We start from the raw sequence: 18,305 nt of genomic DNA on the forward strand, positions 1-18,305 counted from the left end.
ATGTAGTATTAATTTTGGATGATAACTCCTTTAATCTTTAGATACTTTGTAGCCATATCTTGGGAAGACTAAACCTACTCAACCATGCTATGTTGTTTTTAAAAAGCATGCTGTTCAAGTGGAAGTGATCTTAAAAGAATGTAAGTAGTAATCTGACTCTCCCTGTAGGACATTAATCTTTTAACAGTAGTATCAGCTAATATTGGCATTGATAATTCAATCACTCAAAAAGTGAATTTGCATTGGGCAGAAAACAGTTAGAAATATCTTCAACAAGTGCTCAAAACTGCTGTTGGGCTGAATGGATGTAGAAAATAACCATAAAGTTTCAGGGAATATTCGAATATTCATTAAACACAATACTCATTAAGCAATTTGTGAACTCCACTAGATTACTCTACTCAGAAGTCACCTTGACATACAGACATTTTTTTTAGAAAACAGTACATGAGGAAAAACTGTAACAAAATGCTTATGTATTTGCTCTTCAATGGAAAACGTACAGGATTTCCTTTTCCTTTTTTTATGCATAGCTTTTAGTGAAGTTAATAGCACCTGCACTATAATGTTCCTCATTATAAACCTATAAATCTCTTTCAAAACCATAAAATGCTCAGAGAGCTATTAACCAGTAGTATATTGTATTTATTAGGATCATGAATCCCTAATTTGTAATTTAGAAAACGCCAACTCAGTGAAGAGGTTATTTACAGGCAGGTGTGTATATCTTTGTATGTCTTTTTCATAAACCACTCTGGCTTGTTTTGTTGATGACTGCATCTTAGCTTTTAGAGAACATGATGTGTTGCCTTATCTCATAAATGCATTATAAGCAGACAAACATTGGCATTTTTCATCATAGAAGCAGCCAAACTTGACTTTGAATTTTCTGAGAAGGGCTTTCAACAATTTGACAAGGAATCTATTTTTTCATGCAGAGCATTTAATTAACAGTTAATTGTTAATGGTTGGACTGGATGATCTTAAGGGTCTTTTTCAGTCCAAATGATTCTATGATTCCATATGTAGTTTCTGAAAGTGTTCATCATTTGTAAACACTATTTATAGCCTGATTGTTTAAATCACTATCCCAGAGCGAAGTTCCATCTGCTGGTATCTCCTTATTGCCCATAAATCAAACTAGGAAAAAGACACAACACAGACCAATGTTCAACAAATGGGACATGGTTGCGTAACTTAAAGTCATATAAAAACAGAAGAGCCCTTCCAGTGGCAGTCAGTGGAGACCTTCTTTAGGTTCTTTACACAGCTTACCAGATAACTCAGCGGTTTTTTGTATTTTTTTTTTTTTTTTTTTCTCTGTAATTACAGACATAAGCCTTAATTGCCAAGGAGACAGATACTATGAAAGACTGGAAAAGACAATTTAATGTTGATCACATATATCGTTTACTAGATGTATTCCTTAACTGAAACTTGCCAGTCATCTTTTATCGCTCTATTTGTGATATGTAAGGAAAATACAGTATGTATGATCTCCTTTTCATAGTCAATAAAGACAGTGATAAGGAAAAGCACAATGTGAGTTTTATTAGGACATTTTTTCTATTAAAAATAATTATGATGAGAATAAAAATCAATACTGTGGACTGAAAATATCAATATTACTAGAGCTCAGCAATTACTAATAACTCATATTTAAAGAAAAACATCAGGGGTATTTCCTAGTACCATTTTTTCCTCTTTACAAGCTTTTCACCAAGGTGACAAAAGAAAAATATTCCAGGCAAAAGATTTTAGGCACACATTAGTTCAACACAGCACCAGAAAGTAATGTAATATATTTACTACTGCTGCTATTGGGCCCAGCGTAGATCTATATAATTATTCCAGAAAAAACAAAAACAAATCAAAATATTACTTTCCTAAATATACATGATTCATATTAGAATTATGTGCATGTTGACCTAGCTCTGATTTTACAGATTTATTCTTGCTGTTTGCAAAGAAATCTATAGGTAACCATAGTCATTCCCAGTTATGGGTGTAAAGGATAACTGCAGAAAGCGGTTCCAGTTTGGGAAAGGGATGGTAGCACACTGCACAGCCACCCCTTCGTAGTGAGGGGCACAGGGCTCCCTCTGAGGACAGCCTTGCAGGAGGACAGGGGAGGAATAGCAGGAAAGGAGGGCAAATTCACACTGTTTAACCCCAGGCACATAGGGAAAATAATACACACTTCCGCAGGGAAGGAGAAATCCTTAGATTTAGACCTTCAGAGAGAATAATAAAACCTGGAAGCATTATAGCTGCATGTGCAATGCAGACTTGCACATTTTTAGGAGTTTTACAGTTTGGTTTTTTTTTTTTTTTGGCATAAGGTGAGCAAAGTCATTTGAGATCTGCACAGACATGCCCAGAGATTTCTGAAATTCCCACCTGTCATTAATGCGATATATCTTACCGTGGCTCTATCCATGCAGCAGAGGCCCGAGAATTCCCTATTCTGAACAGTTTCTGAGAGAAGAACCAAGAGAGAAATGAATTCAAGGGGCTCTGAATTTAGACAGATGCCTTAGAGTCTTACTTATAGTAAAGAGAATAACCACAAACATAGTATTTGCCCACTTTCTTCCTGGGTCCATCTGCTCTAGATCTGCAAGGAGTTTCCTCTGTGAGACAAGTGTTCTCTTTGGATGATATACAAGGATGATATACCTGTCCATATTATGTCATCTGAAGTGCACAAAGTAAACAGGACGAAAGAGTTCCTTGTCTTCTTCATAGGAAATAGCCCATTTAGTGATAATGAAGAAGGATTGTCAAGCATCTTCAAAGCAAATACATTGCCTATCAGATTCAGAAGAAAATTTTCTTTTAATAAATAAATAAATAAAGGAAAAGGGCTTTTTGTGCTTGTTGTTTTGTTTTCTTTTGTTGTTGTTTTGTTTTATTTTTCCCAAAAGTCTGGACTGCAAGGTAATCACAAGTTAACCAGAGGTCACTGTTGTAAGCAGCTGATCAAAAGCTGTGGTTGTACCGGATTAATGTGCCAAAAAGACATATTAATAATGAATGGTAATTCTCTAAAGAACTGATAAAACCTGTCTAGCTTATTACTGTATCCTTCTATATTTAAATGCTTTGATTAATTCTGTAAAAATGAACAGTCTTTTATTTTTACAGTCAAAAATGTCTGTTTAAAAATACAGTTGCATAAGAGAAGACTTCAGACATAGATAGGGATTTCTTTTCAAGGCGATCTTTAATCATAAAGGTCAAACCTTTAACATTGAAACACCTGAAGGGCAGGAAACTGTTACATTCAGTTATTGATTTTGAAGACCCTGACCCTTGCCAAGTGTCACAGTCCATAGAGGCCATTGACAAAAGTACAGAAATAAAAAGAGCTAAAAAACTTGTTCAGTCTTTTTTGTGCCCAAATCCAATGGGAAAAACAAAACAAAACAAAACCCTCACACAAACAAAAAGAAACACTGTGTGGTACTAACAATAGATTCAGATCTCAAGCACCATTGGGAATAGTGGAAATCTGCAATTGTTGCAGCTAAGCTACTATCCTCTTATCTAAAAAACTTTCGTTTTCCTTTTGGCAGCTATTACTGTGGTTGGCTGATATTCTGGAAGCATATTTTCTGTTAACTAGAGTGAGCTAAAAGTTTTCAGAGCAAACAGTGTTCTGTTGGAAAATATTGACCTAAAGAAATACCATTATATTGTAAGCAGGTTTTGTTGTTGTGGTTAGACTGCAAGATTGCCTGTGCTCCCAAGCTTGCTCCATCAGCAGTGCGGGACACACCTGCCCTGTCTCCTCTTTCAGGCCAGGAGACAACTTAAAGTCAAGGACAATGTCATGCCTGCTCTGCCAGAGTCCTTTGACCTCTGAAGGACCCCACTCTGATTATTAGAATGATAGAAACATTTTAGTTTGAAAAGACTCTTGATCAAGACCAACCGTTAACCTTGCACTGCCAAGTCCACCATGTCCCAAACTGCCATGTCTACATGGCTTTTAAACACCTCCAGGGACGGTGACTCCACCACTTCCCTGGGCAGCCTGTTCCTATGCCTAGCAACCCTTTCCATTAGGAATTTTTTCCTAATATCCAATCTAAACCTCCCCTGGTGCAACTTGAGGCTGTTTCCTCTTGTCCTATCACTTGTTATGCAGGAGAAGAGACCAACACCCTCCATGCTACAACCTCCTTTTCTACAGGCTAAGCAGCCCCAGTTCCCTCAGCTGCTTCTCATCACACTTGTGTTCCAGACCCTTCACCAGCTTTGTTGCCCTTCTCTGAACCTTCTCCAGCACCTCAATGTCATTCTTGTGATGAGGGGCCTAAAACTGAACACAGTATTTGACATGGGGCTTCCCCAGCACTGAGTACAGTGACTCAATCACTTCCCCAGTCTTGCTGGCTGCACTATTGACAGTATAAACCAGGATGCTGTTGGCCCTTTTGGACACCTGGGCACACTGCTGGCTCACGTTCAGCAGGCTGGTGACCAACACCCTCAGGTCCTTTTCCACCAGGCAGCTTCCCAGCCACTCTTCCCCGAGCCTGTAGCACTGCCTGGGGTTGTTGTGACCCAAGTGCAGGACCCGGCACTTGGCATTGTTGAACCTTATATAATTAGCCTCAGCCCAATGATCCAGTTGATTCAGATCCCTCTGTAGAGCTTCCTACCCTCAAGAGATCAACAATCCTGCCTGTCAGGACCTTTGTTTGAAACACCTCTCTGGAGTGAAGTCCAACCCTGGTTCTTTTTGACTAATCCAACTGCTTTGTTCCCAGATTCATTTGTGTACAGAGGTAATATGCCCTAAGAGGCATGGGTGCAAACTCTTTTGACTACATGGATCAGTTGCTGACCCCTTTTTTGTCTAGGTGTATAGCTATAGCCTTTGGATGCACAGTGAAGGGTACAAAAACCTGACAACTTGAGCTGAACCAGAAGCTGAAAGGATTTCTATCTCCTATCATAGAAATTGTGAAAACCTCAGAGGTTTTCAAAACTGGCAAGCTCTGAGAGAGCCTTGGGACTACAACAGGAAAGAAATCACTTAGTCCAGACTCAGGAAGCCTTCAAGATTTCCTGACTTCTACTGGAGAGTGATAGCACTGTTATCTGAACCACCTTCAGTCCAAACACCTCCAGGTTTTTAGACACGCAGCCCTGCTGCCTCCTTCAGAGGAAGGCTTGTGAGTCCAGCTTGCCTGAAACATGGGGAAACCCAGACACCCCAGGCCAGGCTATGGAACATCTGACAGATGGTTATTGAAACTGAGAATCTGATAGCAGCAATGAACAAAGCATTTCAATAATGTCAGTTCACATTATTGAATCCTGAGATTCCAATGAAAGTACGAATTATTGAAAATGTTCCAGAATTTCCTGTTTATTCATCAAAGTTTACCTATCTATGGTGTTAATAATAGTCTAGTCTTTTGCAACAGTTCACAATATCCACAAAGAAGCTTTAAATTCACATTGATAATTAGAAGCTTTGTTATTCAGAATATTCTTATTCATGCTTTATTGCATGTAGTTTTTCAGTTCAATGAAGCTATATTTGTCACATAAATGAATAAAAACAGTCTAAAAATAGTCAAATAAAGTCAATTAAAAAAATCTTGCATAAGAGAACTTTCCATTGCTACAATCACTTTGGAAATCTGTACCTGTACTTTTTCTTCCTCTGTCAGCTGGTGCCCCCTATCATTGAAGAAAAGTCTTTTCAGCAGTGTGAATTTTGGTAGAAGTGGGCAGGAAGAGGTCTGAGTTCCTAAACTGCCTAAGAGTTACTGTGGGAAGTCACAGAACATTGTCTTGTGCACCTTTAGAAAATATCTAAATGCTTATTTCTGTTGTTTGAGGCCCTCGGACCTGAAGGAGATGCCACTGGCAATGAAGGACAGCAGCTGGGGAAGTTTTCTCCCTGGCCCCTGGGAGTGAACTCTCTGCAAGTCACTCCAGAATATGCACAACTGCAGAATATGTAGAAGAGTACACAGCAATCCTTTTTTGGTTACTGCACATGATAGATAACTAGGGCTAACCATGAGCTATGAGCCTAAGCAATAGTATGATTGCCATGAATAACAAGACATTCAATAGTTCTCTGGTGGTCACGCAGTCATTAGTCAAGTTGAGAATGCACTGATCTTCCTTGTTGGTGAGTTGCTGACCCCCAGTTCATCATCCATGGGGCTTTATACCTTCCCATGTCAGTAGTTTTTCTCTTGAATCCTTTAACTCACATAATCCTGTCAGTGATTTTGCCTCCAGTACCTTGATTGGCTTCAGCATGATCTTTCTCACACTATAACAACAATTGGATCAGTAAAAACAAGCCAAGGACAAACAAATTTGCACCAAACTTGGTTCACAGACTGTGGAATTCCTGCATGGGGGTAATCAGACATTACTTTTTGCACATTTTGGATTTTTTGCATTGAGTGATTTCTCTGTTTATTTTACTTGTGGGTTTTTTCTCTTCTATAAAGTCAAAGACACACAAACTTGGACAAAATGCTTTGCTTTTTGCCTTACGACTTGTGCCACAGTCAGGTTAATACTTAGGAGCTTGTAAAGGCAGTTTGTCCTTTACAGTGGTTGGTTCCAAAAAGAAATGAAAGGACAAGTGCCACAGTTTCTGGCCCTGAAAATTCATGGGTAGGCCTTGACCTAGTATGATAACAGGACTCCAGAGTCTTTATGAATTGTATCCTGACTTTTTTTACCTTCTTAAGTAACTAGGAAAGAGATTAGGCTGAAGAGTATCTCAATAAAAAGCTTATGGCAGAAGCATGTATGTACCCATTACAGCCTCTGACTGAAGACCATAATGACCTATGTTGTGGTTGTCATTGTGAACTGTTTCTATGATCGACATAGCAGGAAAACATGTCATTTTCAATCAGAAGACAAGAAGGTAGCTTCCTCTGTATAATGGCAACACGAAAAGCTTTCCTTGAACTGACTGAAGCCATATGAATAAGAGAAGAGTACTGTGACTAAGGACAGTTGTTGCTATGTTTAGTATTTCAGAAACATGGATTTTATACATGACAATACAGTGATCAGCAAGGGATCTGTGCATTTTTGAAGTATATTTAACAGTGCAAACAAATGGCATGACTGTAGCTCATGCAGCTTTAACTTTTGCTGCATGTATATTAGTTATGGTGTAACTATGATAAGGACTTGTCTGGGGAGTACAGCATACCCAGTTATCCCCAGGCAACTAACTCCACTCTATCATACTGTGATACTATTTCTGTGCATACATGAACTAAGTCGTGTAAATCTGCTTCTGATATATCATGTGCTGCAATCACATATTTGGATTTCAGTTTTATGTGACGAATATTGATTAAAATCTTTGTAAATGCATGAGTGGGTACAATCTCATCCTGCTACCTTAATAATAAAATTGTTCTGAGAGCAGCTGAAATACAAAACCTGTTGCACTGTGTTTTATGGTCATGGTAAAGTGATGTGCTCCTTGTATTCTACTTCTTGCTATAATGTTGTATAAGATATTTCTGCTATTATAGTAGGGGACATAATAAACAGCGAAAATCAATTGGGGTGGAGGGGAAGTTGGCTGCCATTCCCAGGTGGGAACATGCTTTGAAATCAGAAAATTGCAGCCATGTAGCCAGAGAGATGATGAAACTATACAGTGCTGAATCACAGCCTTACCATTTGCTTTCCACAAGGCACTGAGCACAATGCGAGTAATACACCCCCCAAGAGGTAACTAAAGATTCTTCTCACAAACTGTGCTATCAAAAAACAATTGTCTGACTGTGTATGCTTGGAAAATAAAATGAACCTGAGCGTTGGAGTAGTGGTACTGCTTCTATTAGTTTAGTTAGGAAGGCTCTAGGGAGTTCAGCTCTTTCTTTAGCATCTGTATAGTCCTAGTCTGAACAGGTTTGGCATGGCCTCTGCTTCTGTAACTTATTACTGAGGGCTTCCCAAGGACAACAGGGTCAGACCTTCTTGTAAATGAATGTTCCCTGTGGGATCTGTAATGAAGAGACTGTTAACTAATCATCACTCTGTTTGGAAGGCATTCATTTTTTAATTGACCTCAAAGTGCTCAAGGAACAAAAAGAATCTAAGCAAAGATGATTTTGGTCCAAGGCAAACAAATGTGTAATGTTCTTTCATGGGGTGGTTGCATGGGTTTATTGGAGTCCACTGGACACACAAATTCTTCAAGTTCAATATGCCACTAATTAAAATTAGGAGAGATGTGTCTGATGATATGATCTGTGTGTTACAGACAGCTTTCCCTTCTCTCCTTCAGCTATCATTTTCTGTGCAAATATTGCCCCTGTCATCACTTGTCAGGCCAATATTATAATGGAATTAATTTAAATCATAATCTGTTTCCTTTTAGTTTGAGTAGGAAAGTTCAATTCTGCGACTTGAATGTCAGGTGTAGTTTTACAGAGACTGCTTGCAGGGCTGTTATACCCCACAGAGAAGATAATTACAAAGTCAGAAGGAACCTTAGGACTTTTTAGAGAGGGAACAGCTTTTGTCCAACAAAATGATATTTTAATTTCCACTATTGGCTGAAATAATGAAACTCATGTTTCTAATTTAGTTTTAACTGCTAAATAAGTTAATGCAGCAAACACGATACTGCTGTTTGTTTATTTGTTTCAAGGTAAAAGTGATTGTGAGTCAAATTCTTCCACCGCACTGTTGTCTCTTTATATATATGAGTGACAGAAGAGTATAAGTGTATTGGAGGAGAATAGATTTCTGTAACAGAAAATTAATAATGTGATCATGAAGACTTCTCCTATGCTCCTGATATCACCAGTAGAGCATTTATATTGAAAACTTCGAAAAGCAGGTGTTCAGAAACACTGTCACCAATATAGAAAAAGATCGAAATCTTGAAACAGTGTGAAAAGGTTGAGCTGAATGAGGTTTTTGTTTTAATTCCATTCATCATATTTTTTAAATAATTCAAAATATTTTTTTTTAAATACAAGAAACGAGGTGGAAAATGTTAATTTAGAAACAAAACTCCATCTGTTCCAGTCCTTTATAATTCTGAGAGGCAGGAAGCTCTGAGGTGCCTAACTGCAGAACCATGGGACAGCCCGAATCGGAAGGGACCCTGACAGGTCATCTGGTCCAAGGTGTTGTGGGAAAGGGAGCCTAGATGGGATTAACTGACACCCTGTCCAATTCCACCTTGAAAACCTCCAGCAACGGGGACTCCACCACATTCCTGGGGGGGTTATTTCAGTGGTTGATTGTTCTCACGGTAAAAAAATTATTTCTTTTGTTGAGATGAAACCTCTCCTCGTGCAACACATACCTGTTGCACCTTGTCTTCTTCATGGTGCTCCTTGAGAAGAGAGCGCCTTTATCCTCTTTGTAGCTGCCCTTTAACCACTGGATAACTGTGATGAATTGCTCCCTGACCCTTCTCCAGGGAGAAAAGACTAACTCCTTCAGTCTTTTCTCGCAGTGTAGGTTCTCCAGTCCTTTGATCATCTTCATGGGCCTCCTTTGGACCCTCTCCAGTCTGCCCACATCTTCCTTGCATTGTGAGAATTAGAACAGGACACAGTACTTCAGGAGCAGCCAGAAAAACATTGAGTAGAGTGGGATGATCATGTCTCTCTCTCTGCTAGTAATACCCCTGTGGATGCAGCTCATTATCAGAGTTGCCTTTGTTGCTGCAGTGGTGCACTTATGACTTGCATTCAGCTTGTTGTCCACCAAGAACCCAGGTCCTTTTGAGCAAGGCTGCTCTCCGACCACGTAGATCCTAGCCTGTCCTGGGCTTTTTGGTTATTCTGTCTTAGATGCATGACTTTGCACTCGTCTTCGTTAAATGTCATACTATAGATAAATTACACTGCTGTCTCCACAAATTCCTGAATATGCACAGGTCCGAAGCAAGTATTTCTAATTTTAAAGAATATGGTTAATGACAAAGCCCAATCGTATTAATCTAATCTGCACAATGAAGGATGCAGAGCTGTCTTCTCTTCAGGCACCGTTGATGCATACAGGGTGACCAAGTTTGAAAGGACACCTTGAATTTACCCCTTTCATTTATTCATATTTATTCACTGCTGAGTTTATGAAGCAGTGTGGTGACCATATGTTTCTATTTGTACCAGTAATATGGTTTGTCCTACGATTCTGCCTACAGAACAATATCAGTTTCTGAAATTTAAAAATAGGATAGAAACTATAAAATGTTGACTGCATCAGAAGGAATTGTTTCTGAAATGGTTCAACTTGCAACATGACTCATAAAAAATTCTGGCTGATGTAAAATATTTATGTGATCATGCTTCCAGTTCTAATAATGTAATCAATGTTTGCATTGCATGTTCAGATAATCCAGCAGTGAAATTGTTAAGAGAAATGTTATATTCCATAGGGTTTACTCCTCCTTCAGATTGTGTCTTCTGCAAGTAGTTACCATGCTCAAATCAATTCTGGCATTTTGATACACAGTAGAAGCATTTTTTCAACTTTAGAGTCATAAGCTGCATTTTTTAAAGACTCTTGTGAGGTTTGTAGCATATTATGGGGACACTAAACTGTTACATACCTGAATATAAAACAAGTGCTTTGTAAATTGTTTTATCATGCTTCAAAGTAACAAGCTAGCAGGATTACCAAATTCAACCACAAAATTTGCCAGTTTGGATCATATGAAGGCAGGTGTGAGATTACAGCTGTAATAAAACTGAAACTGATTTTGTAGCTGAATTTGTAACAGGCAATTGATTTGATTTATATAACATAAGCCATATGAGAAGGGATATGTAGGTCAGCATCTTCAGATGGCAACAGTGGTTAGAAAAGTTGTGGTAGGTTGTTGGGAACTGCTGAGTTAATATTTGTTTAGTCTGGCAAAATGCTGGTGCAACATAACTAGATTTGGTCATGTTTGTCTAGGGAGACTCTATTTGCAACAAGTTAAAACTAGTCAGTTGTAACCAGTGCCACTTGTGCCGTAAAAGATCTTAGCTAAAATTAGCATAAGAATGTAGACAATATGGAGTTTCCCAAAGCAAGAATTGGTACATTAGCTGCGAGCACATATTCAGCCTACAAAATACTGAAGGTGTGTAAATGCACAAATCAGTGATTAAACTTCTTTTACAGTAATAGAACAATGTATTACAAAATACAAATGGTAAATGATCCTTGTTCAGGGAAATAGAGGAAGCACAATTTACTATAGCCTGCAGTGTTATTTTCTAATCCAATGAGTCTGTTATATCACAGATTTGCAGAAAAGAAGCAAAATATACAAAATAAAGTACATACGTCTTAATTAAAAACAAAACAAAAACAAAACAAAAACAAACAAACAAACAACAAAAAACATGCAAAAACGACACACAAAAAACCCCACCACAAGCAAAAAACCAAAGGCAAACAACAACAAAAAACAAAAATCCACAAAAAAACGCACAAACAAACAAACACCTTATATCTGTTTTGAGAAAATAATGTCCTCATTTTTTGTCCAAGGAGTGAACTGATGACCTCATGAGTTGGCGGTTTAATAAGAGCAAACTCAAATTCATAAACACTCCTTTAATAAAGAAATTAAGATTAAGCATACAGAAAGGACTGTTTGTCAGAGATTTGCTGTTCACCATTCCCAGGAAAGGGCCCAAGTTTATTTCCACGTTCTGAACCCTTGGAGACTGCAGCCAGTCATGGTCAAATACAAACATATTGGGGCTCGTAAGCCACAATTTCTATAGACTTCATCTTTGCCAAGTATACTTGAACCTCTAAGCACACAAGCACTTCATTGGCATGGAGCAATGGAAAATGCTTTTGCTTTGTCTGTAATCTGACTTGAGCCTCCAATGCAGGAAAGAGGAAGAGGTAAAAAATCTTGAAGCAGAATACGAAGAGTAGCACAATATTTACATTACTGTTTCTTTCTGCCAAAATGCAGGGAGTATATGGCAGAGGAGGAGAGATGAACTAGAAATGTTGTTTTAAAAGCACTGATTATAGTGTAGCAAAGTTTTTGTGATGAAGGCAGGTGGTTAGTATAGATGATTTAAGAAGTTACATAGTTAGGAAAGAAAAACAATGAGGTGGTGTAGAAGTTGTGAACATTTCTGACACATGTGAGTTTTATATTTTACCAGTCAAGAACCTCATAAATGAATGAATGAAGATCCAGTGAATTTAAAAACAAACAAAAAAATTATAGAAACAAAATACAGTTATAAGAAATAAGTGCAGTAGGAATCTGAATGAGTTTGTAGCAGACAAGGTAGGAAGTAATTTTTGTAGTAAAGAGGATGCAGGAGCATAAATAAATAAGTGAAATAAAAATTAATATTGCTGTAAATGTGACTGTTCTACTGAGTTCAATATGCTTTAATTTGTCATAATACTCAGCATAACGTGTCTTAAAAATCTAGGCCCATGGCTGTTATTCACTAAGCACAGTGCCTTGATGATTCACATTAGGTCAGTTGATGGTCTGGCAATTCTGAAAAACAAACTGAGTCAGAAGGATGAGAAGAAACACTTGAAATGAACAGAGAAAATAAACCAGAATTTTATTTAAAAAACTGACTGCAACAGCACTAAAGGGCATTATCATTATAGAAAGCATAAACCACCACTGTGGCTGGAACTGGCTGGAATAATAGGTCTATCCAGTGCTTTCCAAGTAGCAAAAGCCTCTGGGTTTACTAAGGAAGGGGGTTACAGACATTATGGATGGAGTATATTTTTTAATTTAATCAAGCACAGAGCACTGCTTCTAATGACACAATATTTCAGCTTTCCTTGTCTTTCTGGCATCCAATAAAAACTCAGAATATCACTGTTACTAAAGGAATTCAAATTGTGTCATCTTATGGTACCTCTGCAGTCACATATTACCTATTGAATAATTTCTACAGTGATGTAGAGGATAAGGCAACTATTATTTTACCACTATCATTTATGTTTGACTTTCAGCTGGCTCACCAGTCCCTGTATGTGTTGTTTATGGCTTAGATGCACAATTTTGAGAATGGAGTGGAATTAATTTATTGTGTTGGGAGGGTGTAGTAGACATGGGAAACAATCCTTACAATATTTTGATGGTCATGGGATATCTCTTTTTCCAGGTTTATAGTGTTTTATGTTATGGTGCTTTTGGACATGATATGGACTTGGAGGTGTTACTGCAGAACAGTAACTGATAATAATGAAATGCTCCTTCCTGAAGATGTGTAGCTGTGAGTTTTTAAAAAGTCTTGAGATTGCTAAAAGAAATCTCATGGCACTATAGTTCATGTCTTATGAACTATTGCAGGAAAAAACAAATAACGATGGGGGTGATGGGTCAGGGTTGAGGAATGATTAAAATTTCAAATCAAAGGACTTCCTTCAAAAACTGAGACAAAAACTGGAATAAGGTGAGAGGGTGAACTCCAGACAATGTTTATTCTAACCATGCGCAAACCTCTTTTTGATGCTGTTTTCAAAGCGATGCAGCAGCTAAATTTATTTTACCCCTGGGAAGCATAAACCTTAGGGTCTGATTCTTCTCACTACATAATAAGAATGGTGAAAAGTAGCCTTAAAGTAGGTATAAATCACATTTAAATCTTCTTTACAGCTCAGCAGTGGTAGGAAGAAGCTTCAATATAAATGAGAATCAGGTCCCCAGTATTTATTTAACCCTTGGGCTTTGTATATCATTTTATTTGCACCTTTAAGAGATTTGCAGTGGGATTTTTAATCAGGATTCGGTGTACAGAAAGCTAAATGTTTTCATTGCCTTACAAGTAACTTTAATCATAGAAGCAGATCATTCTCTGTATTTCTCGAGAGGGAATGTTAGAATTTCCTGCCTTTGTAAAAACCGAGCTAAATGTTTCTGACACCCACAGTACAGTGTCAATTGGAAATTCACATTTCATGTAATAACAGACCATTTTAATTTCATGAGCTAAAGAATTGGTTTCCACTTGCAAATTGTAGCGAAGAAAGCAATATTGTCAGAAGAACTGGCACAGTGCTTCAAAAGATAAATCTATTGAATTAAATAAGAGGCTTTCATTACCTTTTACATTACATTTCCGTATAACATAAGCATTAATTAAACTCTTCATTGCTTTCTCCTATTCAGCAGAGTACTTGCTCAGTCTGACAAGAAATGCTGCCCAAGAAAATATGTGGTACGCAAACAGCCATTAAAATACACTTACTCAAGCAGAAGGGAAGAGTAGAAGGGGAGAATGTTTTGGTGCATTTGGGCAAGTGGGATCTATCTACAGAAACACGTAATTTGTTTTTTCATGTTCTCACAGCAAGGCAGCTCCAATGACTTGTAACAGGTCATCTCACTAGGTATTTCTCCAGGAATTTTGAATACAAAAAGAAAGGAAGTAATTGTCTTTGGATTTTTCAGTATATGTGTGTTTATGAGGAAGGCTTATTCAGTGTGAGGAATCACTTTTGACATAAGACAGTTCTACCTTTTGAAGTATCAAAACAACTCTGGAAAGTGTGTCTCCCGTCTTGTGTGAGGAATGCCCAACTATGGCAAAGTTGTTGATACCAATTCAAAGTCTTCCCAGTCAAGCAGTCAAGGCCGAAAGAGCTCTTTGGGTAGCCTGCCTCCCTTAACTGAAAAGATATCATGTATATTTTGTTCTGACACATTTCTGTCTGTACTCAAATATTTCTAATTCCTTTTTTCTTATGATTATAGGGGAACATTTGAGAATCTGCCCTCAGGAATACACATGTTGCACCTCAGAAATGGAGGACAAGTTAAGCCAACAGAGCAAGCTGGAGTTTGAAAACTTGGTGGAGGAGACAAGTCATTTTGTACGCACCACTTTTGTATCCCGGCACAAGAAGTTTGACGGTAGGCTGGATATGATTTACTTATTTTCAAGGTTATGGGATTTAAGAGTCAGTTATCCAGAATGAATTCCAATGTTCTTTTCTTTACAATTAGATATCACATTTGCAGTTTTCAGTTTGGCTAAGATAAGGGTTAACTTGCAGCTGGTGTGCTTATCAGCCTTCTGAGTATTGCCTTTAATTACAATAACATCAAGAATCAGACTGTTAAGTGCCTGCAGGCTTGGCTAATGTTGAAAAAAGAGATTAGATATGCATAGAGAGGTTTATAATTTTTGTCTCCTAGTTTCAAATGCAAAATTTAGGTTTGCAATTATGTTCACTGTTGCAAGATGAACTGTGGTTATCCCATGATTTTTGTTATTGCAAAGCAGTTTATTTTTTGTAGTCTGCTTTTTTGTAGCCTAAAGGCTGTAGTTTTTTCCTGCATGATTTTCTTATGATGTACAGAATCTCTTAGAGGGCTTCTGGCTTCCAAAACCTCAGGCCTCAGCTGCATTTAAGAGGGATCGTCATGCAAACCACTTCAGCAGTATCAAACACAACTTCTATACCTAGAAAGAATTGACAAGGACAGTTTGGGGTTTTTATTTTTTTCTAATCACTACTCCAATCCTTGGTTTTTTAAGATCTTTGTAAGATTGGGGGTTCAATGTCACAGTTTGCTAAATGCTTGTCTTTAATAAGCAGGTTTTATGGTTGTGTCTCTATTTGCAAGTCACTCTGTATTTTCAAGTCACAATGCATTGAGTTGTTTCATAAGGTACAGATTATCAAAGAGCTAAAGAGCTTCAGAATATTGCCATGGCTCTATCTAGAAATGAAATTTGTATGTCTGTTGAATGTGTTCCCCTGAGCACTTCTGTATATGCATAAATTGGAAAGGGTCTGGCACTAAGAGGTGTAAATCATCATTTGAAAGAGGATTACAGAACTGCATCTTTGCATGTAGGTAGAAAGCCTGTAGACAAGTTCAGTGAAGCTGGGTAACCCCAGGTAGTGGTAGGAGAATAGCGGAAAGTTTATCTCTGAAGTTGGAAGCTGGCTTAGAAGATCTGATGTTGTATTCAGAGAAAAAGTGAAGATGTCCCTGACTCCCTAGGGTAATTCTGTATTATCTCTTTATCCAATTAAAGATTTTTTTTTCCATAATATTGATTGTCTCAATATGACACAGAAGGGAAGAATAATTATAAAAGGAGGAAATGGGAAATGTATAATATGAGGATGAGCTGGAGAAAAGTCTCCAGAAGCAGATCAGATGTGAATATAATTTAGAAAGTGTCCTTAGTCCTTGGAAGGACTGTGATGTGGATGATTGTGCAGTGCTCTGCATTGTGATGGCTTCCCTTTTTAATGTGAAGTTGGAATGTTTTGTGTAGTGGATGTTCAAAATTTTAGTTGGCTTCAAAGGACCTAATAAAAAATCCAGAAACTGTGTGCAGTATTACAAGATGAGTATGCAAGCAGAACAGAATTTCAAACCATCTATGGTACATACAGGGCTTTTCTCTTTTTCTAGAAGGAAGCTAATATGAACAGTGGTGTTCAGTGAGCAGTGCAATTTACCAAAAATGCTGAACTCATTCACCACAGAGCTCAGATGGTACCTTACTAATTTTTGGCCTTTTTATATTGCAATGAACTTAAGCATGTTATGGCTTTTTCAGTAACCTGAAATTCTGAATCTTAATAGTGATGGTAAAATAAATAGATGAAAGTTACTGACCTGTAGTAAATACTGAATTCTGGGGTTCTTACGGATCTGCTCTACAGAAAGCTAGATTGAAAGACTAAGTGGTTTCTTCTGGCATATCACTGATGTTTTAAAGGGAATTTGCAATGTGAAATCTTTTCAAAGAACAATTGAAATATCTGTATACTTTCTATTTTTAATGCTTTTTTGATGCTTTTTAATGCTATTCAAAAACTATTAAAAAGTTGTTCGCTTACATGGAAAAACTGCTTACTCTTTCTAGAGTGGCAAATGCGTTAATGGGAAAAATATATTCATCTAATAGGTTGTCTTTCAGTCTAAAACCAGCTAGGTTTGTTGCAGTTTAAAATAGGATTATGCTTTTCAATGTAAAACAAATGCTGAATTGTTAGATAATGTCTATGTTTTAACTCTTCAAGGATCGTCTTTTTGATTGTTCATTTGTTTGTTTGTTTTAATTTGGCACTTTGGTTGCACAAAGGAGTTCAGATACATGACTGCCATTTGATGCTAATACACCAGAAATAGCAAAACAAATACAGCCAGCTCTGATGATTTTATGGAAGTTCTGTGCAGGATCTGTGTTTATCAAGAGCAGCATATCTAAGCAATAACAGAATATATGAACATTTAAGTTATGTTGAGATAGAGAGTATGCTAGCACTGCTCCCATGAGGAGTTAATTTGAGCCAGTATTGCTGCCAGCCTCTTTGTTTGTGCAGAGATTTATATAATTTTGCAAACTTTTGAAGGAGACATGGAAAGTCTTGTAGATTTTTGCAATTTTTTTTTCGTGCTGTACCAGGCATGTCTTAGGATAATGCTAATCTTCACAACATAAGACTTACTAGGGATGTGTGAATTCTTTGTTGAATTATGATCTGACCTTCATACACCTTGCCTTTCTTATTTGCTTTCTCTCTCACAACCATAAATTTCAGGATAGATTGAGTGATTTTTCATTCTGAGAGGTAATTTGAGATCTGTTTTCCTTTTCAGGATTTTGCCCCAGATTCCTATTTATGATCTAATCTACAAGAAACCTCAATCTCCTCTAATTTAAACATTGTCTCTTAAACCTCTGGTCAGACACACATTCTTACACATAATACACAGAATCAGAACATGGCTGAGATGCGAAGACACCTCCAGGGATGACCTAGTCAACCCTTGCTGCTCAAAGCAGGGTCAGCTACCACAGGTCACCCAGGACCAGGTGCAGACAGGTTTTAAATATATCCAAGGATATGGACTTCATGGCCTCTTCGGGCAACTTGTGCCAATGTATGACCATCCTCACAGTAAAAGTGGTTTACTGTGTTTATACAGAATTTTCTGTTTGTGCCCATTGCTTCTTGTCCTGTCACTGAGCTCTATTGTGAAGAGCCTGGCTCCATTTTCTTTACTACTTCCACCAGACATTTATAGACATCAATCAGGTCCTCCTGAGCCTTCTCTTCTCCAGGCTGAACACTCCCAACTCTCTCAGCCTCTGCTCATGTAAGAGATGGTCCAGTCCCTTCATTAGTTCACTGCCCTTTGCTGGACTTGTGTGTCCATATCTCTCTTGTACTGGGGAACCAGACCAGGACCTGCCCTCCACATGTGGCCTTCACAGTGCTGAGCTGAAAATTCACCTCCCTCAGCCTGCTGGCAATGTTCCTACATCATTTCTGCATCAGTTTTATATTTCATTTTA

At 37.8% G+C, this 18,305-nt stretch overlaps 1 protein-coding gene across 2 annotated transcripts in view; it reads left to right on the forward strand.

Moving 5' to 3' along the window:
* Positions 1 to 18,305, forward strand: part of GPC6 (glypican 6) — a 786,144-nt gene that overhangs the window by 222,093 nt on the left and 545,746 nt on the right. For both annotated transcript variants that reach the window (XM_071806659.1, XM_065851136.2), the window contains exon 2: positions 14,732 to 14,890. In XM_071806659.1, the coding sequence (XP_071662760.1) occupies positions 14,732 to 14,890 (159 nt within the window). The remainder of the gene's footprint in view (positions 1 to 14,731; positions 14,891 to 18,305) is intronic.

This window comes from Patagioenas fasciata, chromosome 1, assembly GCF_037038585.1.
Source record: "Patagioenas fasciata isolate bPatFas1 chromosome 1, bPatFas1.hap1, whole genome shotgun sequence".
Lineage (NCBI taxonomy): Eukaryota > Metazoa > Chordata > Aves > Columbiformes > Columbidae > Patagioenas > Patagioenas fasciata.